This window comes from Mirounga angustirostris, unplaced genomic scaffold, assembly GCF_029215605.1.
Source record: "Mirounga angustirostris isolate CCGP_5_RB_7025 unplaced genomic scaffold, mMirAng1.0.hap1 SCAF_12, whole genome shotgun sequence".
Lineage (NCBI taxonomy): Eukaryota > Metazoa > Chordata > Mammalia > Carnivora > Phocidae > Mirounga > Mirounga angustirostris.
Window position 1 is genome coordinate 54460429 of NW_026991720.1, and position 25168 is coordinate 54485596.

Sequence of the window (25168 nt, forward strand, 5' to 3'; positions counted from 1 at the left end):
CTGGATCAGAGATACAGAGTGGGTCCAGCAAACTGTCTTTGAACAAACCCTCCAGGTGATTCTGGTGCCACTGAGGTTTAGAACCACTGGCATAATGGATAGTGAAGATCTGCTTGGTGACTGAAGAAGGCTACTCCCAGAGAATTCTAGCTAATAACCACCTATGTCTTTGTTCCTGAAATGTTATGAGCCTCCAGGACCCCAGCTGCATAAGTCACCATTCTGGTTCTTATGTTGCTGAGGACTTCTAACTGTATTTCACTAGGTTATAACTATTTTTTTTTTTTTTTTTTTTACATCAGGGGTTGTTAGCCTCAAAGGAATCCTAGATATAGTGTTCCTTTCTGCTCTTTCCTCCACAAGAAATTAAGGGGTTTAGGGAGCTTTCTGTCTAAATGGATTTTCCATTAAAAATATTTTTATCTTTTTGAAAAATACTTTTTAATTTAAACCTTTTTTTACTCATTTAAATTTGATTTGCTTAATTTTGCTCAAGGATGTGTACTGAGTTTTCTATCCTAAAGCTTTGGCTACCCGTGGTGTGCCAAGGACTTTAGTTTTGGACATTATATTTGGTAAAATCAACCTCAGAATTTTGAAGATCTGCTAGGAAACTTGAGGTTTCAGTATAAATTGCATATTGCACAATTTGGCTTTTCACCCAACCTTCCCATGTAGTTTCACCTACTGGAGAAAAAAATTGCTATTTCACCATTTGATTTTTTTAAGTATGCCACATTATGAGATAAGTTTTACATTTGTTTATCCATTATGTTTGGAAAACATGTTTCTCCCCATTCTTTCCTTTCCTTTCTTCCCTTTCCTCATCTCTCCTCATTTAATTTTGTTCTTTACTTCTTGACACCAGAAAAGGCTTTTGATTTCTTTAAAAAATAGAATAAATGTCTTTGAAATAAAATGTCAAGAACCTGAAAGAAGAGTATGACAAGAAGAGTCAAAGGTGAAAGAGGTGTGGTTAACACCTAAAGGAGAAAAAGAAGTAAAAGTTTAGCATGCCTGGCAGTTTGAACTAGAAGGTGGGATAGTTTCAGAATGTAGTGTTGGGAACCTTGAGTCTGAGAAGGGGTGTAGGGCATCCTAAGTCACGGGCTGTATGGAGTAGCCATAATGTTCATGAGAATTATGTCTGGGTCAGTCACTCACCAGCTGTTTGACCTGGTAGGTTAATTATGCACCGTTGCTGAGATTAGCTATTGTACTCTGTAAAATCTTACTGAAAATATCTATTTTTCAGGGTTTGTCATGGGACAAAGAGAAAACATATATGTAAAGAAGGCTGAGTCTCAACAATGGGCTGCTTACAGTTAGTATATCCTGATGCTTTTAATTGTAGTTCATCTGTTTTCATAGTTTCATGGTACTTTAGTGAATTAAAACACTATATTTATTTATCCATTCATATGAAAAAGAATAATTTGGGTGATTACAGTTTTTTGTTAATATAACATAATGAATATTCATGAATATCTTTTCTGACATACATATACAAGGTTTTAGTAGCACCAGTAACTGAGATTGGAATTGCTGGGTACTAGCGTATAAGCATCTTTCCTAGATGATGCCAGATTGATTTTTAAGTGGTTATACCTAATGACACTTCCACTAGGAGTGTACAGGATGTCCCCCTTTCTCCACATCTTTGCCAAAAATTGGTGTTGCAGATTTTAAAATTCTGGCAAATTTGATGGGTGTAATTGCACTTCATGTGGTCTCATTTAGCATTCCCCTGATTTCCAATAAATTGAACATATTTTAATATACTTTTGGATCATTTGTGTTTACTTTTTAAAGAAATACTTAGATCTATTCAAAATTTTCTATAATTTTGTTTTTATTTTGCTTATTGATTTATAGGAGTCTTTTAAATTTCTTCTTCTTCTTCTTATTATTGTTAAGTAGGCTCCACACCCTGCATGGAGTCCAATGCAGGGCCTGAACTCAGGACCCCAGATCAAGACCTGAGCTGTGATCAGGAGTCAGATGCTTAACTGACTGAGCTACCCAGGTGCCCCAGATTTGTAGGAGTCTTTTAGAATCCAATCCTTTTCTTCTTTTTCGGTCATGTAATGGAAATGTCTTCTCCCACTTTTTGGCTTATGTTGTTACTTTTTGTAAATGATGTCCTTTGATCTACCTGTACGATTTCTCATTCTTTTTAAATATGGTTTGCATTTTGTGCTTGTGCTTTGCTTAAGAAATTCTCTACTTCCTAGAAAGCATGAAGATCATTCTTTAGACTCTATTGTAAAGTTTTGCTTTTTAGTCTTTAAATCTCTTAGAATTGATTTTTTGTGTATAATCAATGTAATTTATTTAAGCATGGACAACCAGTTGTATCTTCACCATTTATTGAATAATCTGTCATTTCTACAGTGCTCTGTGTGGTGAATTCTGTCATACATCAAGTTTTCATGTGAGGGTGGGTCTGTTTGTAGGGGTATTGTGTGTCCTGAGGCTATTTCTGTTCCCATTTCACGTCTTACTTAGCATGTATTTATAAAAAATGCTGGTGGCATACTCCACTTCCTTCTTTTTCTTTTTCTGGATTGTCTTGAATATTAGCCCTTTGCTTTTCTATATAAATTTTAAAATAGCTTAAGAAGTTACAAACACATATATATACATAACATGTTATGATTTCTCTTGGAACTGCATTGAATGTATAGCAGAACTTAGGGGAGAATTTCCAGTTTTGTGAATATTTGTCTTCCATTCACCAAATAGGGATTTCCTATTTATTGAAGTTTCAGCTTATTCTTTTTTGTTATCCTTGGGATTTTCATTAATTACCTTTTTTAAATAGGATCAGTAATACATTCTAATTTTGCTTGTTGGTATTAATCCAGAGTCTAAGCATCTTTCAGTGAAGTGCCAATACATATTTTAGGATATCCAGTCCAGCATCCCACCAGAAGTAAAGGATCTACGTGGAGTATTTTTATATGCATTTTTCTATTTTTTTTAAAGATTTTATTTATTTATTTGAGAGAGAGAAAGAGCATGGGGAGGGGTACAGGGAGAGAGAGAGAGAAGCAGACTCCCCGTTGAGCAGGGAGCCTGATGTGGAGCTTGATCCCTGGACTCCTGGGATCATGACCTGACCCTAAGGCAGATATTTAACTGACTGAGTCACCCAGGTACCCTGAAGTTTTCTATATAAGTATGTGTGAATACTTTAAGTTTAGTTTCTCTGCCAACCTGTGTATGTATGCTTATAAAAAGTATTTATTTATTTATTTATTTATTTTGTAGGTGGAAAAATGACAACCGATGCAAGAGCCCATTTTTGGTTAGGAGGAATTTCACGAAGTAAGTCTGAAGGAAATTTGTTTGACATGGAAGCTCAAAAATCCTCAAGAAATTTCCATTTTACAGGTACGAGAATTCATAATTTGTAATTTTTTTACCCAGCACTGATAACTGTTGGAGGTCTACCTCTGAAAAAAGCTACAGAGGATTAAAAGAATTATAAAATTATAAAATTATCATGGAAATACTTACACTATCATTAAAAAGATGAGCAAATTAAAATAGCACAGCCAACGGATTATATAAATCTTATGAGAAGGCAAAAATTCATTATTAAGTGAATGATATATGCAGTAAATATAATGAATTTGAGGGTTAACGAGATCTCTAGAGGGTGGAGTGGGCTAAGAAATCTTCATGAAGAATGAAAGAATTGAACTGATCCTCAGAGGAAAGGTAAGTTTGAAGAGAGTTAGATGAAACCAGATTGAAGAAACATGGAAATGAGAGAAATACAACTTTTATTTTTCAAATGCTTATTCTAATTTTTAATATGTGATGTTAAAACCCATTTCAATTTAGATGTAGTTCTATATATATTAAACAAAAAAGTCTGTAAGTTTGCTTGAATTCATTTTTCAATTTTGGCTGGCCAGTTGGGCTTTCATTTTCATGAAAGCAACACCAGTTTCACTAAGTCCACAGAATCATTACCAGTATTTATTGAGAAATGACCAAGTATGAGTTGCTCTAAACATTTAAAAATGACTAATACTTGTGAGATATATAGAAATTCCTTATGGTTCATATGTAAATATTTTCATGTGCTGCCAATTCTTAAAATATTCACTTTCCAAAGTAATAACATGTTTTCATTTCATAGTGGTAAGCCTGTTCTTTGTCATTTTAAACTTGGAAAATCTCAATGAATTCCTTCAAATAGTAAATCTAATGGTGATCTATTTTTCAATGTTCATTTTCATGAAGTGTTTATTTTTCATGAAAAAATTTCAATGTTATTAAAATTTATCAGTGCAAAGCTACAGGAAATAATTTAAGAAATGCATTACTCTCTAATTTGGCATATTGTTTTTCTAAATTACTTTAGCTATTAACAGGTGCATTTGATTTTTTTACAGGGAAACTATTATCAGAAAAGAAAAACATTAAATGAATAATCTAGATATAATGAGATTGACTATTCAGTGTTTAGAAAAATTTGGAGAGTTGACTGAATTATTCTGTTGTTCAGAGATTTTCTTTTGTGAAAATGAAACATAAAACAATAAGGCATAAGTGTAGGTAGTCTGGGTAATTTTCAAGGAAATGTGTTCAAATGGGGACGCCTGGGTGGCTCAGTCGGTTAAGCGTCTGCCTTCGGCTCAGGTCATGATCCCAGTGTCCTGGGATTGAGTCCCACATCGGCCTCCTTGCTCAGCAAGGGGCCTGCTTCTCCCTCTGCCTGCCTCTGTCTCTCTGATAAATAAATAAAATCTTAAAAAAAAAAATTTTTTTAAATGTGTTCAAATGATTATTATCTAAATTTTTGAACACTTATTTGTAAATCATAGTGTCTTAAGATAAAATAACATTGAACATAGTCAAAATAAACTGGCAGAACAGTTTCTCTTTCCTCATAACATGAAGATTTGAGCAAATTTAACATTAATTTTGCAGGAGCTATTAGACTAGAGATAAAAAAACAAAATAAAAAGTCTTCAATTTTTAAGCTATAATAAGAATTAGTTGGTTGTATCCCAGGATGCCACCTCATCTTTGTTTTGTTTTGTTTTTGTCTAAATAACAAGAATGTCCAGACCCAGGATTTCTTCTCAATTGGCCAGATCCTTTCACACGTCATGGCAATAATTCTTCCAAGGCTACAAATCCGTTCTGGAATGAACTGTCTGCTTCTAACCCGTTTTTGGATGACATAACTCAGCTAAGAAATAACCGGAAGAGAGATAATGTTTCCATCTTGAAAGAAGACCCTTTTCTTTTTTTTAGAGAAATAGAAACTGGAAATTCTTTTGATTCCTCCGGTGATGAACTATATGCGCATCAGTTGCTTAGGCAGTCTTCCTCACAGGCATCTGGAAGATCTAAAAGTGTTTCAGAACTTTTGGACATTTTAGATGACACAGAACATGCCCATCAGAGTACACAAAACTCTGGCCAGATCCTAGAACAAGACTTAGAATGGCTTCAGAATGATAGAGAGGCTTATAAAATGGCTTGGTTAAGTCAACGCCAGCTGGCCCGTTCCTGCCTGGATTTGAATACAATTAATCAGAGTCCCGGATGGGCCCAAACCCAAGTTGCAGAGACCGTGGTAGTTTGCAAATTAAGCCACCAAGGAGGGTCAGTACAATTACCTGAATCAGATATCACTGTTCATGTGCCCCAAGGCCATGTAGCTGTGGGCGAATTCCAAGAGGTGTCTCTAAGGGCATTCCTTGAACCTCCACAAATGCTTAACCATGATCTCTCATGCACTGTAAGCCCACTATTGGAAATCATGTTAGGCAACCTCAATACGATGGAAGCCATTTTGCTGGAGATGAAAATAGGGGCTGAAGTGAGAAAGGATCCTTTCAGTCAAGTCATGACAGAAATGGTGTGTTTACACAGCCTGGGTAAAGAAGGCCCTTTCAAAGTGTTAAACAACTGTTATATTTATAAAGACATCATCCAAGTCAAGCTAATAGACTTGAGCCGGGTGATGTATCTCGTGGTTGCTGCACAAATTAAAGCTACTCAGTCACCAGCTGCCACCATTTGGGATTGTATCCACAAAACCACCTCCATTGGAATTTATGGACCCAGATATATTCATCCCAGTTTCACTGCTATTTTCACAGTTTGTGGACACAGTTACATGCCAGGAAAGCTTACAATCTCTGATATTAAGAAGGGTGGAAAAAACACATCCCCAGTTGTGTTTCAGCTCTGGGGGAAGCATTCGTTCTCACTTGACAAGCCACAAGATTTAAATATTTCTGTTTCTACATGTGATCCTGATTTTGAAGTAAAGGCAGAAAGAGAAAGGAAAGAAATTAAGCAAAAGCAGTTGCTAGCAGGCGAAGTAGTTAATCAACAATTTTTATTTTCCTTAGTTGACTCCAGAGAAATGCACTTGTTTGTTTTCCGTGTTCAGGTGGAGCCTCCCAAAGGTAGAGCAGTTACACAGTTCTTTGTCACTACACCTGATCCAGCTCCGAACCTAAAAAGGCTCTCATATCTGCCAGGCGATTTGCAGGAAGAGAAGAAAATCAAGTCTGCTCCATTATTACCAACAGTGTGTGTGAAATATCCCACATTTCAAGACAAAAAAATGAACTTTACCAACTATGGGGTAACCCTGAAGGCAGTGCTAAGACAAAAAAAGATTGACTACTTACTTGAATATTTCAAAGGGGACACAGTAGCTCTTATTGGAAAGGGTAAGGTAAAAGCCATTGGGCAGTCCAAAGTGAAAGATTGGTATGTGGGAGTCCTAAGAGGAAAAGTTGGACTTGTACATTGCAAAAATGTCAAGGTGATTGCCAAAGAACAAGTAATATCTATGTCTGATAATGTCTTCACAACCAGAAATCTTCTTGAACAAATTACCCTACCCTTTAAAAAACTGACTTACATCTACTCAGTTGTATTGACTTTGGTGTCAGAAAAAGTTTATGATTGGAAAGTTTTAGCTGATGTCTTGGGTTACTCACATCTGGCACTAGAAGATTTTGACCAAACACAAGCAGACAAAGAATCAGAAAAAGTTTCCTATATTGTAAAGAAGTTAAAGGAAGATTGCCATGCAGATAAAAATACCAGGAAGTTTCTTTATGAACTTATTGTGGTGAGTATTGCTTGATCACAGTAATTTGTTTACCGTAGAGAACTTTATTAACTTGGGAATATTTATAGAAACATACAAGAGAAGTTAAAAAATTCTCAGCAGTTTCAAATAAACTAAAGTCACTTTATAGCAAATATAGATATTTTCTTACAAGATCATATAATTGATTTCTTAGTTTCATTTATTTATTTATTTTAAAAGATTTTATTTATTTATTTGAGAGAGAGAATGTGAGAGAAATCACAAGCAAGGGGGAAGGAGACTCCCCACTAAGCCGGGAGCCGGATGTGGGACTCGATCCCAGGACCTTGGGATCATGACCTGAGCTGAAGGCAGATGCTTAAAGGACTGAGCCACCCAGGCACCCAATTTCTTTTTTTTTTTTTTTTAAGATTTTATTTATTTATTTGAGACAGAGAGAATGAGAGAGACAGAGAGCACATGAGAGGGGGGAGGGTCAGAGGGAGAAGCAGGCTCCCTACCGAGCAGGGAGCCCGACGCGGGACTCGATCCCAGCACTCCAGGATCATGACCTGAGCCGAAGGCAGTCGCTTAACCAACTGAGCCACCCAGGCGCCCCCAGGCACCCAATTTCTTAGTTTTAAAATTCAAGTGTGATTTTCCCAGAAACTAGGCTTCCAAGAATCATCTTTCAAAAGATGTTTAAAGATTGTTTGTTAAGAGATCACTTAAGAGATCTCTTCTCCTCCTCTCTCAAGTAGTTGAATAGCTCTTAAAATATCAGAGCAGCTTCAATAACATGAAAGTAAATAAAGGCAAACTGCCGGGGCACCTGGGTGGCTCACTTGGTTAAGCGTCAGACTCTTGGTTTTGGCTCAGGTCATGATCTTGGGGTTGTGAGATTGAGCCCTTGTGAGATTGAACCCAGAGTCGGCTTGTCTCTCTCCCTCTGCTCCCAGCCCCTGCTCAAGCTTTCTTTCTAGGGAGCCTGAGTGGCTCAGTTGGTTAAGTGTCTGACTCTTGATTTCAGATCAGGTCATGATCTTAGGGTCCTGGGATTGAGCCCCCTGTTGGGCTCTGTGTTCTGTGTGTAATCTGCTTGAGATTCTCTCTCTCCCTCTACCTCTGCTCCTCCACCCCTGCTCTCTCCAACTCTCTAAAAATAAATAATCTTTTTTAAAAAAAGCAAACTGAAACAAGATTAATTAACTTGTCCATTCTTATAGGTCCACTATTTAGTGTTTTTTTTTTTTAATTTGCAGTGTCTTGTTTTTAAAATATATCATCAAAATTAAAAAACCCTTATTATCAATGTCCTTCACTTTATCAGTTTAATATTCTTCTTGTGTATGTAATGCATCACAACCCAAAAATTGATATTGCTAATTCTCTTCATAATCTTCATGTTTTAATAGAACTCTCAGGATTATTTGTTTTTTTCAACATAGCATTTACTTCAGTGTAAGGCTCAGTGGAGAGTCATAAAGAAGATAAAGAACTGTTTTGCCTTTAAAGTGGAAATTCAGTATTTTATAAAAGTAAAAAGAAAAATCAAGAGTATATTCCTAAAAGTGGCTGTAATATGAATGTATAAATAATAATAATGATAGCTAACACTCCTGTAGGGTTCTCTGTGTATTTGACCCTGTGCTGAACTCTCTAAACACACTCTCTCACTTAGCCATAACAACTCTTCAGAGTAAGTATAGCTAGCTAGGAGTTTCATCTTACCAACAGTCTTGAGAGGCTAGGAAACTTGCCCAAGATCCCACAGTTGGTTAGTATCAGAGATGCGGTTTGAGACCATTTTGGTTCTAAAGCCACACTTGAAACTACTCTACTTTCCTATAACAGTTATGAATGTGTGTGTGCGTGGTGTGGTGTAGAAGCTTGTGTGACTACGTGTAGTGGTATGTGTAGTAAATGCCGTTTTAATGTGCAAGGCCAGTGCCCTATGAGAGATGAGTAGGATTACACCAGCAGGTTCACAGAGAGGAGGACAGCTCTAATGCAGGTGCATGTGGAGAAGAGAGATTTCTGGAGAGGAATTTATTCTGAGACATCAACAATAATTTACCAAGGAATTGTATATGTAAAACATCTTCTTTCCTTTATTATTTTTATGATTCTACAGTGATACTGACAGGGTTGAATTTTCCAAGCCCCAATATCCGGTTGTTAAGGAGATAGTCTTATGACGGTGTGCTGAATTCTCCATCTAGGCCATTCAGAGTCATTGGCTGATCCACCTGGGTGAAGCTGCATGTGCCTTTTACAGCAGCTCATTACCTCTCATTACCTCTACATTAGCTCATGTTCAGCATCAACTCATGAAGGCTTGAATTGAAAATTGCTTTCTTGTGTCTCTTAGTGACAAAAAAAGGTTATTTTGGCCAAATGGTCTGGAAATTGTAGTCTAATCATATCTGCACTATATTGGTGTATGCTAAGTAAGTGAGTGGCTCTGGTGACCGACTAAGCAGTGCTGGTGGAGAGCTCATTCAAGGCAGTAGTTCCTAAAAACTCATAACATGCCTCAGTGAAGGCTTGAGGATTTCTGTATGGAGGGGGGTTGGGCCTGGTTATCTGACCAGAAGATGATGGAGCGTGGGCTATAGAGGCCATCTCTTGAAACTTTATTTGTATAATAAGTACATGTTTTTCTTGAACTATGTATTAATTTTTAGTGCTGGAAGGGAACTAATAGAGACTGTGGGTTCAAAAAACCCTCAGTCATATCTAGACATTGAGACTGGTTGTCCTTATATACTTGACACTTGACATTTCCTAAAGCACTTGAATATCTGATTCAATTTTCATAAAGATTATAGGCCACTAGAGAGGGTGGTGTTACCACGGTATCCATTTTAAAAATCATTAAACAGAGATATTTTGTGATTTATCTAAAGTCCTATACTTTGTGGCATTGGATTTTAAACTCAGATTTTGTAACTCCAACTGCAGATTTCTTTTCCTTAAAACAAGAAACTGGAATGAGCATTGCTAAAACCATTCTACCATTTACTAAAAGTGCCTTCCAGGGCCTGCTGGCTCAGTGCTGCTTTTTTCTGAGGTCATAACTCCTCACCATAAATTTATGGACCAATACAGTCAATGTATAAAAACCATGGGTGGTCTTTCTAATGCTTCCATAGGAATGAATACTCTATGGGCTTTACTAGTTGCCTTACTTGGCCATTCATTTTTACTTATTGTTTCATAGTGATAGATAAAGCTTTTTAGTGCTGTTAAATGACGAGGCACTATCGCACATGTTTATTTGCTTATTTGAACAGGGAAGAGATATAGATAGATCTAATCCCGTGTTTTAAAAACCTATTCAAGGCAAAGGGAAACTCATAGATTTGTTTGAAATATGCATGGTGATTGACAAAGCTCAGATGCCTAACTAAGGAGGGAAGGGAAGGAAGGGAAGGAGGGGAAGGAAAGGAATGGAAGGGAAGGAATGGAAGGGAAGGAGGGGAAGGGAAGGGAAGGGAAAGGTAGGAAGGGGAGAAGGGGAAAGAAAGGAAGGGAAGGAAGGGAAGGAAGGGAAGGGAAGACTGTCTGATGGTTTTCCATTTTGCATTGTTGAAGACTAAGTGTTTTATCTTTACTAAGTTGTGGTTCTATTTAACACAGTTACACTGATGGTGAAGGGAGAGAGTTGATTTTCTAAAGTCTAAATATCTATAGCTTTGTTCACAGTTATAGTAGTATCTCATTTTTTGTGCAAGAGGCATTATTCTGGGGAGTTTTAAATCACATTTTGATGAAGAGTAAAATAATATTTGCCAGCACCAGTGTGCTTATTCTTTAGAGAAATCCTGTAGCCAATTCTCTGGTAAGGAAAGGAATTATTTTTTGCAGAGTGAATAATCATCCCTGGGTTGATAAATTATAGACTGCTAGAACCTCAGGGTATTTTTGTAAGTGTCTAGTTCAACTTCCTCCCTTTCCAATTAGGATATTAAGAAACATATTAGTCGAGTGGTTTACCCAAGGCCCTATAATTAGTCACTGAGTTGGGCTTAAATCTCCCTTAATTTTGGTCTAATCATACCCTCTGTATTTTGCTGGTTGGATTTGCTTAAAAGTAAATCAGCTTTTTGAAGTCTAGAAACCTCAAATATACGTGTGGTGAGAAAGAGGATTCCAGTTTTTAGAAAATACAATGAAAAATTTAACTTATAGGAGAAAGACCAAATGAGTTGATTTTAACTGTGATATGTAATTGTTGCTGCAGGCTCTGATTAAGATGGATTGCCAAGGGTTAGTAGCACATCTCATCCAAGAGGCTGCTATTTTGACTTCAGCTGTCAAGCTTGGAAAAGGCTGGAGGGAACTAGCTGAAAAGTTAGTGCGACTCACAAAGCAACAGATGGAGGCATATGAAATTCCTCACCGAGGAAAAGCTGGAGATGTTGCTGTTGAGGTAAGATTTCTGTTTGTCTAATTAGATAGTAAAAAATTACAGACCAAGTAAATTAAATGTAATCAAGCCTATACCACATACATGGATTAATTGAGGGAGTGTCCTAGAGGATCCCTAACTGAAGTCACTGCCCCCATAACCATCAACATAATCTGAAATATACACACATCGCTCTTCAAAGGCATCGAGAACCTTTAAAATACATTGATGTTTCTCCTATTGGATTGCATATTAACATGGTCTTTGATCAAATAATTGGACCAAATTGGATAGCTAGTCAGTCAGTAAGCAGGGCTATAAGAACTTGAGGCAGGGAACAGATAAACTTTGACGGAAGGAAATGGGGCCAAATCAGAACAAAGGAAGAAGATATAATAATAAGTATTTATCAGCCTCAGTCACAGACTTAGTCATTTGTAATAAATAATTTTGGTGGCAAACATTAAGGAAGTGGATGGTGCAGGGTTACTGGTAATGAGAGCTAAAAATATCTAAGAGCTTCATTATCTCACAATTTTGTATACAGTAAGAACTATAGACATCAAATACAGAATAACAACACTTGGTACAAAGTAAATATTAACCATGCAAATATTTTTTATTAATATTAAAACAAATGTATATTGGTGGGCCTAAGTTAGATAAATATTTTTTCAATTTATCATAAAGAAAGTGAATCCATTTTTATTGACTTAAATAAAGTATTCCAGTGATGAGCACATATAAAATGTCCTGTATCTTTCTCTTACATGAGTGAAAGCATTTTCAAGATATTTCAGTTAAGGAAAGGTGATCTCTCTGATTAGATGATGCCTTGGTAGGAGGCAGAAGCTATGTTCCCCACTTCCTATTTGGGCGTAGAGCTGGGTTTTAATATCTTGAGAAAATTTTCTTATTTTGAAGCAACTATGCCCGCTGGATGAGCAGAACAAGACAACCGTTCCATGAAGCTTGAAGAGTCAGATCAAGTCAGTTGGGTCCCAGCAGCTGCAGTGGAAGCTTCAGGGTTCCTGGAGCCTGGCTCTCCAGCAAAGACTCCTCTAAACAGACTCTTTAGCCAAGAGCATCCAGGACCTATTTCCCCTTATAGACTACTTCTCCCTTCTAGACTACATTTATCTCCATACACTAAAAAGGACATTACAATCTACAAATGAGTTTTTACTGAATGAGCTAAAAGACAACACACCTTTAAGAAGGAAAAAAGACAACATTATGAGGGATATACTACTCTGATATTTCAGTGAAATTGATTAAAAAGTTGTCTAATTGAGATACCACCACCTATCAGAATGGCCAAAATCCAGAACACCGATGACACCGAATGCTGTCGAGGATGTGGAACAATAGGAACTCTTTCATTGCTGGTGGAATGCAAAATGGTAACGGCCACTTTGGAAGGCACTTCCAAAACATACTCTTAGCATATGATCACTCAGTCACAGTCCTTGGTATTTACCCAAAAGAGTTGAAAACTTTTGTCCACACAAGATGTCCTTCTGTAGGTGTATGGGTAAATACACTGGTGCATCCAAACAATGGAATATTATTCAGTGTTAAAAAGAAATGACCTACCAAGCCATGAAAAGACATGGAAGAACTTTAAATGCCTATTACTAAGTGAAAGAAGCCAATCTGAAAAACGCTTCACACTGTATGATACCAAATATATGACATTCTGGAAAAGACAAAACTATAGAGATAGGAAAGAGATCAGTGGTTGCCAGGTGTCAGGAGGGAGAAATGAATAGGCATTCATTGGAAGATCTTGTACTTTCCTCTCAATTTTGCTGTGAACCTAAAACTACTCTAAAAATAATTCTTTTACAAAAAGTTGCCTAATTGAAAGCCAGACTTTTTTTTTCTTAGTAATTCTTTGTTTTTAAAAAGCTTTTCTTGAGAATTATTTACCAGAGAGTTATTTATTCTCTCAGGTTTGTTAAGCATCTAACTTCTCTCTAATTGTGATTGTTTATATTTTGTCTTCCTCCCAAATCTTGACGGAAGCCAACAAACAGCCTACTTTTCCATTATTCACTTTTTGTACAGTCCAAATCACAAATGACTAAGTCTATGTCTGAGTTTGATAAAATACTCAGAAGCAGGAATGAAAATCCCTGGGTGTCTTTCTAGGGGTTATCATTCAATTTACTGTGGCTAAGGCTAAAAATCATCACTCTGATCCATGTTATTAAATGCTTAGACAATTATGCATGGTATATGGGCCTAAAGCCATTCCCAGTAGCCTAGGGCAGTTTTTACCTGTTAGAGGCCACTTAAACCAAAGGGTAAATGTATGCTAATTTTTATCCTCCTGGGAAAAACAAAAAACAAAAAACAGCTGTACAATTATTTTTCTGTCAGGAAGGAGCTGATTTTTCAATACAATCAATTTACAAGTCAAGAAATGATTTCAAAACATGCTGATACTAGTTCTGGGTAGGGCATGCAGAGGGAGGGAACCAGCATCGGGGCAGGGAGCTAACGAGGCCTGGTGGTTCCCATGCATCTTCGGTTTCCCTTATCTCACTTCTCAGAGGGCACACTTCCCAACAATTCCTCTCTATGTGTGCCAATGTCTACAGTCGGGCTCTTCCACTCACTTTCCTTCTTCTTCAATTTCTCCCTTTTCCTTTTGTTCTATTTTTATTCTATCTCAAGGACAGTTACCCAGCACTTATTGTGGGCCAGACACTGTTCCAAGAGCATCACAAAAATTAACTTTATTTAGTCCTTTCAACAAAAGCTTCTGGGGCAGATACTAATACTATCTAAGACGTAGAGAGGCTAAGTAACTTGCTTAAACATATATAGCTAGGAAGTCATGGAACCAGGTTTGGAGCATAGGCTTTGGTTTTGGGGCCCTTGTACTTTAACTATTATACTCTGCCCACCCACGCCAAATCCACCATGGGCACTGAGTGGCAGAGCCAGATGTGGTCAGGACTGGGGGGTAGGGAACTCATTTCACTTTTTCTTTTTCTTTTTCTTTTTTCAAGCCATCATAGGATACTACCAAAATTTGCCTTTGCATTTTCATTAAGCTTCAATCCAGTTAAAGAATACAGATTATTAATAGTATGTCAGATTTTTCTTGAGTACTTTTGGCCACTTCTTATTCTTTTATAAGGTGGAAAAGAAAAGCTTCTCTCCGGGGGTGCCTGGGTGGCTCAGTTGGTTGGGGGCCTGCCTTTGGCTCAGGTCATGATCCCAGGGTCCTGGGATCGAGTCCCACTTCGGGCTCCCTGCTCAGTGGGAAGCCTGCTTCTCCCTCTCCCTCTGCCTGCCACTCCCCCTGCTTGTGCTCTCTCTTTCTCTCTGTCAAATAAATAAAATCTTTTTAAAAATAGTGAAAAAAGAAAAGCTTCTCTCTGGAGACTTCTGAGATGTCACTTTTCAAACTAACTATCTCCCTAAGTTATAAGAAATGTTATTCAACTTTTCTAATGAAATTGCATTTCCTACATAAAAGCAAAGCAACAAAACTTGGAATCTGATTCTAAGGGAAATATGTTTGTCAGAGTATTTCTTTTGAAAAGAAAATACATTTATGCTATACCAAGATATTTAATCATTGCCAAGGTTTTCCTGTGAAAATTAATGAAAATTCATTGGAGTTTTTCCGAACATATTTAGAGCTTTAACTCAAAAACAGAATCAACAGAATACTAGAAAAATAGCCTATTTAAAAAAAATTGGATTTTACAAGGGGAAATGCTGGGGACTTCAGGGCTAAGATATTCTCAACCTAAAGTGAATACTCTTTACCTCTCCTTCTGGGGATTAATAGTATATGTGACACATTTCCTAGCAACTGTCTTCCATTGGCCCCTGCCTAACAATAAAGAATATGCTCTCTCCATCTTATTCAATAAGGCCACTTATTTAACAAGGACACTAAAAGGTCACTTATTCTTATCAAATTTCCTTCTACCCCACTGGGGTCCACCTCAACCACAGGCACAAATAAGGCCTGTCAAGGCTGATTTCTTATCTGACCTCCCAGAATGGGCCACCCTAACTATGGAAGCCTAAGGAAGTCAACATTGCTAATTGTAATATATTTTCACATCAGAAACTACTCACCTACAGAGTTATGACTGGCTGGTGTGTTTATAAGTCTTTTTGTAGTCAACACTCAGTCAGTGAGGATTTGATTTTCTGTTTTATCTTCTAGCCTTAACTTTGTCCCTCCTCATTTTTTACTGGCAGCTATAGTGTTCCAAGCACTTTATTGTAGGTCTAGATTTAAAATGACAAAGTAGGTATTCCTCAAATAGCTAATTTTATTTATTTTTATACATGAATAAAAAGTATATATGGAATTCTTCCTACTTATTTAGTATATTTCCTCTGAATCCTTTCTTGAAGTAATTAATTCATCTGTACACTTAACACATTTACTAGGACTATCAGTTCTCAGCATTGGAACATTAGGAGCTACAAAAATCACAAACAATGAAAAATATGACTTTTTTCTTTCTAAAGCCAAGTTTTAATTGGCCTGGGAATTGAGATAAACTGTTAATTTTTTTTTTTTTTTTTTAAGAGAGAGAGTGAGGGGCAGAGAAAGAGGGACAGAGAATCTTAAGCAGGTTCCACGCCCAGCACAGAGCCTGACATGGGGCTTGATCCCATGACCCTGAGATCCTGACCTGAGCTGAAATCAAGGGGTCAGTTGCTTAACCGACTGAGTCACCCAGGCACCCCAATATCTGAGTTGTTTTATTTTAAGGAAGTATATGATTAGGTGCTGAACTAAATGAAAATGAAAATAGTAATAGTTGTTGCAATTTATTGCATGTTTACTGTGTGTCAGCTAATCTTTATGAGCATTTTCTTCACCATATCTCATTTAACAAACTTTGTAAGGAAGACATTATAACTATTCACTTTTTACAATATGCTGAGAGTGAATGCATTTGTGTAAATTATCCAGAATTACATGGTTATTAGGTATAGAACTGGGATCCAGACCCAGATATGTTTTACACACAGTCCTATCCACTATGCACAACTGATCATAAGTCCTTTCAGAATTATAAAAGAAGATCAAAGTGGGAAGGAACTGTCAGAAGACATATCCTAGTCCTGAAGGATGGGTAGCATTTGAATAATTGGAGAGGATTGGAAGGGAATTTCAGTGCTTCTCGATACCAGTGACTTCTAAAGACCACTGAGGAGAATATGCGGGCTACAAGGGAGAGCATTTTAGTAATTATTGGGAGATATGGTCAGAAATATTGGTCAGAGATATATATATTGGAAGTCGATAGAGAGAGTCTTTAATGACTGCCAGACCATAGTGGTTAAGATTCCTGTCTGGATTCCTGTTCCAACTCTATCATCTATTAGCCCTAAGACCTTCAGCAAGTTACTGGACTTTTCTAGAAAAAAAATTTTTTTATTGTAAAATGAGGTGAAAAATACTATCTTGCTCATCGGATATTTGGAGGATTAAATGAAACAATGTATATGAAATATTTGGAACAATGCTTTGCCCTTTGCAATAACTAAATACATATTATCTACTATTTTGACTAAGAGGTGAATTTGACACTGTGTGACACTGAGTGATTTTGGAAAAGGAAATAAAGTATAGTAATTTTTTAGTAATATGGCTGAGAGTAATTATAGAAAGAATATAGGTAAGGAAAAAGTCAGCAATGATTTCAAGGTTTCTCTTCTGAGAAACTGGCAGAATGGAATTGCATGGAAAAAAATGAGAAAAAAAATCTTGGCTGGTCAGCGTTTGTTTTTTTTTTAAATCAGTTTAACAACATTTAATTTTCCTTGGAAAATATTTCTTGTAAAAGATAAAAGGAATGTCCTTGAACTCTTATGGTTTTCTGGCTCACACAGCAAGTCCTGGATTCTGCTTACAGGGATGTAGCATTGTCCAGTTCTAGCCTTGGTACTTAAATGTATGGTTTGATGGGCTTTTATAGGAAGAGATGTATTTAAAATTTCTTAAAAAATGGGAAAGTGTTATCTGGAAATTCATCTACCAGTGGTAAAATGTGTGGAATAATTGCTCAATTCTTCATTGTTTGTGCTAGAGATTTGACATGGTGACATAATAATTAGATCATCATAGTCTATTTTGTACAATACTATAATGCTTGTTGCTACCATCTTTAATTCCAAAAGATACTCCATTTTTTGAAATTATGAGATAAAGAAAAAACCACATCATAGTAGAAATCATTACTGTATTCGTATGATCTTTGGTTTAATTCTACCTTATATGTCTTATTACACACTGAAAATCAAATAGAAATAATCATATTATTAAATATTTTAAAGTTTAAATATTATAAAGATATCTTAAAATGGATTTAGAGACACCAATATTTGATTTAGATTTTAGATTTTCTTTATTAAGGTTTATTTTGAGGGATCACAAACAACCAGGAATTTTAGAAAACCAGAGTCCAGCTAAGTATAAGATGTAAATCAGCACTTATTAAAACTGCTTAACATTGAAATAAATCCGTGGCTATACTTTAATGAAATGACCCTGGATTTATAGCGAGGTGACCTGACCTCTCTTCCTGGTTAGTGAGTGAGTTAGTGACGCAGTGAGAATGACTTGTCCAGTAGGTTCTCCGAAGATGTTAAACTGTTCTGAGTACATGCACTAGCAAGCAGTGAGTCCTCTATCTTCCTCTGGCTTAGGCTTACTCCCTGATGTTCCAAGTGGTTGTTCCTAAAGGAAACAGAGCTAGCTGTACCCAAAGAGACTTTTCCAAGAGAATCTTACATCAAGTTTTAACCAAGTACCACCTCCCTTCTGAAGAAATAGGGACCCCCTGATATGTTAGCCTCCTTTCTTCTCTGAAGATAACAGCCTCATCTTCAACAATATTTAGGTAGTTACCAATTACAGGTGATAGAAGGCCCACTTGGATATTGTAGATGATGTACTGAATATAGAACACATGTTATAATCGTTAATAAGGCAAATTTGCCTTAATACTTCTTCAGCTAATTACACTTAAAATGAAACATTGCTCCTAGAGTTTTATGAGGAAAGTAGGTGGGTTATGAATCTTTTAATGTGGCAAAATGTAATTATCCAAATGTAGTTAACCAACTGCATTCTTTATGCTATTCATGTTTTATGAGCTAAAAAAAGACATAGAATGCTGTGCTCAGATCTGAATTGCTTTTATTCATGTTGCATTTCATCATCTAGAACATTATCTAATGAGTCTTACTGGCTTCTGGAACTAAGCACTCTAAATTTGGAAAACGATTTTTTAAATCTCTATTCTTTTCATTTAAAATCTCGCTACTTCTTTTATTGCTCTTTTACCTTCTTCTTTGTCCTTTGATACCTGGAAGCGGAACCAAAGACATAAATCTTTTACACAAATGCTAGGACTTTGGAAACTGTTAACCTTCACTAGGTTAAATGCTTACTGATGCTGCTGCCACTTACAGAGGGAGATCAAAACACACCCCCAGGAAATTAACAGCTCCATGCTTTTGTCAGCCTCATGCTTCCTATTCAAAGATGAACCCGTAACATCAGGAAGTTAACTTTATAAAAATCTAAGAGTAGAGGAGTAAGAATGAGGCCTGCGTGTCAAATAATTGTGACAGAGATGAGAAAGCTGAGAGAATTTGTTTTGTGATTAAGAATAATTCCACAAAAACAAACTCTCAGGAGCATGGCCTCCTTTTGATTTGTCTAAGCATCAGTGCAGGGATTCTCCGCATCATTCCTTAAAGCATAACACTGAACAAGAGTGGAGGAACTACTTCAGCGGAAGAACTATTTCAAACCACTGAAGAGATATAAGATAACATAAACCTGAAAGAGGTCTTAGCAGTCCACAGTCACTTCCAGCTTTTGGAGGACTTTGGTCATCCTGGAAAGAAAATTGTTTATTCTACTTATTTTATTCATTCGGACATTTCCAGAAAAAAAATGATTTCATTTTCTCTTTGATGATTACAAAGCTGAGAATACTTTGTGGCTCTTAATGTGTATTTTTGGATACAATTTCATAAAGTCTGTAGTTAAATTAATGTGTGCAAGTTTCCCCTTGGGTCTTTGCCTTCGATAGCACATGGTCACTTGCCGAGTAAGGAAGGTAGAATGACATAGAAAGAAGTGCTGAAGAAATAAAAGTGTAAATATTTAAGGACTTGAGTTAAATATCATATAGCTATGCCACAAAGGACAGCAACTGATTATTTATTGCACTGATTATTGTCATGCTTTGTAAGTCATGGTGTAAAAACTCCTAACATTGGTGATTGGAACCTCTCCATGTGGTGCCACTGAACATCGAGTTGGGAGGCTATGTGAACAACAGGCTCTGAGAAGCTGCTGTGAGCTGAATGTCCTTTTTGGGATGCTATCAGCCCTTGATTTTTGCACCATGAAGTACCCTGCTTAATTTTCTATTCTTCTGACACCAGGTTCTCTCCATCTTTTTATTGCTTCTATTTCTTTTTTTTTTTTTTTTTTAAGATTTTATTTATTTATTTGACAGAGACACACAGCGAGAGAGGGAACACAAGCAGGGGGCGTGGGAGAGGGAGAAGCAGGCTTCCCGCAGAGCAGGGAGCTCGATGTGGGGCTTGATCCCAGGACCCTGGGATCATGACCCAAACAGAAGGCAGACGCTTAACGATTGAGCCACCCAGGCACCCCTTCTATTTCTTATTTGTGATCCCTAACTGTAGACTTAATTGAGGATTAAGTTTTCCATCCCTTCATTTTCTTCCCTGGCATTTTCCTCCACTCTCATGCTTTCATCATCACTTTAGCATGAGTGATGCTAAACTCTTGGCTGCTCCCTGGAGGTCATATCTCTATCCCAATGTCTTACTGAAGCTAGAGATACTCCTTCCTTTACCTCATATGCAGTAGGGTTAAAGCTAGATTCCTTATATATTTTTTTTTATGTTAATCACCATACATTACATCATTAGTTTTTGATGTAGTGTTCCATGATTCATTGTTTGCGTATAACACCCAGTGCTCCATTCAGTACGTGCCCTCCTTAATACCCATCACCAGGCTAACCCATCCCCCCACCCCTCTCCCCTCTAGAACCCTCAGTTTGTTTCTCAGAGTCCATTGTCTCTCATAGTTCGTCTCCCCCTCCGATTTCCCCCCCTTCATTTTTCCCTTCCTATCTTCTTCTTCTTTTTTTTTTAACATATAATGTATTATTTGTTTCAGAGGTACAGGTCTGTGATTCAACAGTCTTACACAATTCACAGCACTCACCATAGCACATACCCTCCCCAATGTCTATCACCCAGCCACCCCACCCCTCCCACCCCCCACCACTCCAGCAACCCTCAGTTTGTTTCCTGAGAGTAAGAATTCATCGTATCAGTGAGGTCATATGATACATACTTTCTCTGATTGACTTATTTCGCTCAGCATAATACCTCCTTATATTTCTCTCATCCCAAATTACCCATTCATATCCTATTAAAAATATTAAGTGCCAACTATATGCCAGACACGTTAGGAGGTGCTTTGGATACAAACCTGGACATTATTAACTATATTTTATAGAGTGCAAAATACAAAGCTCAGATACTTTGATTAATTTACTCAAAGTGACCCATCCAACAGGGAACGTAATTCAGAGGTCAACCCAAAACTCATCTTTCTTTCTATTATACCGTAATGCTTCTCAGTCAATGGAACTATCATTTTTTATTACACTAAATGAAAATATCAAAGTAAGTTTTTGAGTTTTTCTTAACTGTTAGTAGTAACCAAATCCTGTCTAATCATACACTGGGCCAGGTTTGTGCTAGTATCTATCTCCCTCCTATGCTAAGAGCTTCTTTTTTTTAAATGGTTGGTGTTTTATTTTTTCTTTTTTTTAAGATTTTATTTATTTATTTGACAGAGAGAGAGAGTGTGACAGGGAACACAAGCAGGGGGAGTGGGAGAGGGAGAAGTAGACTCCCCGCTGAGCAGGGAGCCCGATGCGGGGCTCGATCCCAGGACCCTGGGATCATGACCTGAACCGAAGGCAGACGCTTAACGACTGAGCCACCGAGGCGCCCCGGCTAAGAGCTTCTAAAAGCAAGCCATGCCATATTCATCATTTTATTCTTTTCTGTAACAAAATTCTTTGTAGTGGTAGCTGCTCAAAAATTCTTTAAGAAGCGAAATAATGAATTAATGAACAATGTATTTTGAATATATTCATTGTATTTGTGCTACAATAGTGTTTCTCTGTCATCTCTATTGAGAGCCACGAATGATGTTTTATATAGAAGATCAGATTTTGCACTGAAGGAATATTCAGATTTAGTTTGCTGCAAAGAGAAGCAAAAATGGAATGCAATATATACTCATTTTAGTATAAATCATGACGTTTACCATGGCCCTAGTGTTTTCAGCCCAGAGCTATTGTGCCCATTTCTGTGTAGCTTATGGATTCGACTCCAGAGGATCCCCAATGAGTTTAAAGCAATATCTCTCCTTGCTTTTCTGACTAACAGTTGTCCTGGGGCATCCTTTTATACTTTCGGATGTCTTAATTAGGGTCCAGGCTCAGAAATCTCTCCAAATTTCTCTGAATTGAAAGAGCTGACTGAAATGTTCTCTCAGTAAAAATTGCCATATGTGAGAGTGTTAGATAGCCCTCTGCATAAGGGAGTAGATAAATGTATCATTGGATTTCTTCTGAATCTGTAGTTTCCAATTCCTGTATCACCTGGGTGTATTTCCTGCTTCAGACAGCATCTGGAGGCTGCTGCATGATTGAACATGCCTCAGGGCTTTTCTATACACAGCAGTCCCCCGTGCTGCGGCAAGATATGCAATGCAGAGGGCGCCTGGGTGGCTCAGTTGGTTAAGCGACTGCCTTCGGCTCAGGTCATGATCCTGGAGTCCCTGGATCGAGTCCCGCATCGGGCTCCCTGCTCGGCGGGGCGTCTGCTTCTCCCTCTGACCCTCACCCCTCTCATGCTCTCTCTCTCATTCTCCCTCTCAAATAAATAAATAAAATCTTAAAAAAAAAAAAAAAAGATATGCAATGCAGAGTTTTTCTACCAGGAAGGGCAGGGCAGCCATTTTGGCTGCCTGTCTGAAGTTACTCTGACTCTGCACACAGAATAGTGAATGACCTGAGAATTACCCACTGCAATTCTTTAAGAGATATCTGTTTTCTTGTGATATATGCCATCATCTTGGTACTGAAATGTTCCCAGTTGCTCTTTATCATAAAATATCTTCAAATACATCTTTTTATCATTCACTTACTAAGGGATTTAGCATAAAATCTTAGAAGACTTTGGCTATAAACATCATTATTTTAAACAACATATGACAAGTTGAAAAATAACGTGCCAACTAGTTGAGCATCAGGGCATTTTAAATGAATGCAACATAGAAGACAGGTCTCAAAGCTTTTACAGAGGATTAGTATATACTCACTACAAAATAATCTGCTCGTTTAGTGCGTCTTTGCATCTGAGCAGTGACAGGCAAGATTGAATCTCTGTTAATATGCCTCAACTCATCTTCCATTGCGGAGGTATTAGTGGTGACCAGCAATTGGGAGGTTTGGTTTCAAAGTGAGTATTCAGAAAAATAGATGAGAGAACACCTCATTCACAGTCTATCAGTGATGGAAGAGACAGTTCTTTATAAGCCCGGTTGGACAGGGTAAAGCTTACATACAAAAATCTGGGACCATTTGGGACGATGCATCATGACCACCTGGACATGGTATAACTTTGATAATTATTTTCTATTCAGTACCTTGCAGAATCAAGCTTCATTAAGAGAGATGAAGATATGAGTGTTTGTGGGTTTCTCAGGAATGCCAACTTGGACAAATAACATCAAACTGTCTTTTGAGTTCAATGCCTAGCCTTTTATGTAGATTGAATTGAAACACAATGAAACTCCTTATTTAGGTCTTTCATCCTTTTAATTTCAATTGTAGAGTATTTGAGGCTATCAAAGCAGGGTAAAAAATTATATCCCAAGGCCCTACTTCATGTGATATTACTGTTAATGGAGGCTCTATTTTAAGAGGGCAACTCTGCATAATATTGAGCTCACAGTCTGTGTTCCTGCATTTTGCAAGTGATAAAATCACAAATGAATGAGTTTCGTGAACCCAAATAAGTAGCAGGTAATAAAGCTTATATTCCAAATATTCCAATTATAAGTGCATGGTTGATTTTGTTGTTTTCTTAGAGAAAATTTATTTTAAGCTGGTTGTGTTTCTGTGTGTGTGTGTGTGTGTGTATGTATGTGTGTGTGTATTCTGCAGTTTGTCTTATTTGTTCAGCCTTTGTCTTTATTCTCCTTGAGCCTGGTTTCCTTGGTTACCATTACATACATGCTTGAACATGAAGTTCCTCTTTGACGTACATTTATTTCTATGGAGACAATGATGTCATTGGCATGGGTAGGGGCTCAGGGAAAGCATAATGAAGAATTGAATATTGATCTTTCTTTTGGTCATAAAGTGATTCATTATTTTTTTTAATTAGTGAACTGTATTTTTGCTTTCCTTTTGACCTGATCATGAAGGTACATTTTTCCTTGTTTATAGACTTGCTCAAATAAAATGACTTACTTAAAGAATTAAATACACTATATAGCTCCTTCTGATATGTGGTGTCATAAAGCTCACTGCAGATACTAGTACAATAAAAGAGTCATTACTTTTACCTTAAAAGTCTCTCAGAGGGTGAGAAGTTTATCTCGGTAACATCTCAATATCATCAAAAAATTGTGCAAGGATTTTATATTCAGATCAAGGCAATAAACAATGTTTAGATGATGGATCAAGAAAAAAAAGAGGCCCTACTTGTAGACATTATTTTAAAAACCTCTAGGTTTAAAAACACAGGGATATAAGAGGGAAATGATAGTTATTAAAACATGTTTTTCATGACATTAAGTAAATCCACACATAATTGGTATTCCATTTTGTTTTATGTCTTAAGAGGCTTTTAAAGCTTCTTTTTTTTAAAGCATCTATTTTCTTCTCTCTTTTACTTCCACACTACTCCAGTCTAATTTTTTTTTCTTTATAGATGATGTGGAAACCTGCCTATGATTTTCTCTATTCTTGGGGTGCTCACTATGGAAACAGCTATAGAGACGTGTTACAAGACCTTCAATCAGCTTTGGACAGAATGAAAAACCCTGTGACCAAACAGTGGCGAGACTTAACTGGAGCTTTAATACTAATACATTCCTTAGAGTTTTTGAGAGCAACTGCATTCTCTACTTCTGAAGAAGTATAAAAATGAAGGGTATGTTCTGGGGAGGAAGGGAGAATGGTAGGGGGATGTGTGTGTGTGTGTGTGTGTGTGTGTAAAGAATCTCAGAAAAGTCTTACTTATTTTTTTCAAGTTTGAAAAAGTTTTTTTTTTTTCCTGGTGAAAGCACAACCTAACACAAAATCCAAGGATAGGTTCTATAATCAAACATGTCTTTTTATATAAGTTTCAAATACAAACATTAAGCTGTTTTGTTGTTGAGAAAGGAAAATAAAACCCTCTGTCCCTTTCAAAGTTATTTTTAATTTCTTTAAGTTAAAACAAGTGACTGTTAGCATAATTACATCACACAGATACCCAGATAAACTAGAGGTTCCAGGGTGAACACTGGAGTTTTACCAGTAGGCAGGTTGAGA

At 37.0% G+C, this 25168-nt stretch overlaps 1 protein-coding gene across 1 annotated transcript; it reads left to right on the forward strand.

Moving 5' to 3' along the window:
* Window positions 1–3281: 3281 nt before the first annotated feature.
* MACC1 (MET transcriptional regulator MACC1) lies at window positions 3282–24776 on the forward strand. Its single transcript, XM_045865016.1, has 4 exons — window positions 3282–3396; window positions 5079–7120; window positions 11328–11516; window positions 24564–24776. Exons 1-4 carry the CDS (start codon window positions 3282–3284, stop codon window positions 24774–24776), a joined length of 2559 nt encoding a protein of 852 aa, XP_045720972.1.
* The last annotated feature ends 392 nt before the right edge of the window (window positions 24777–25168 follow it).

What these genes read in the sequence shown, in the direction of transcription:
- MACC1 (XM_045865016.1), top strand. Translation starts at nt 3,282, where the DNA reads ATGACAACCGATGCAAGAGCCCATTTTTGGTTAGGAGGAATTTCACGA. An exon ending in AAGAAATTTCCATTTTACAG is followed by an intron (nt 3,397 to 5,078) that starts GTACGAGAATTC and finishes CTAAATAACAAG; the next exon opens with AATGTCCAGACCCAGGATTT. An exon ending in TTCTTTATGAACTTATTGTG is followed by an intron (nt 7,121 to 11,327) that starts GTGAGTATTGCT and finishes TTGTTGCTGCAG; the next exon opens with GCTCTGATTAAGATGGATTG.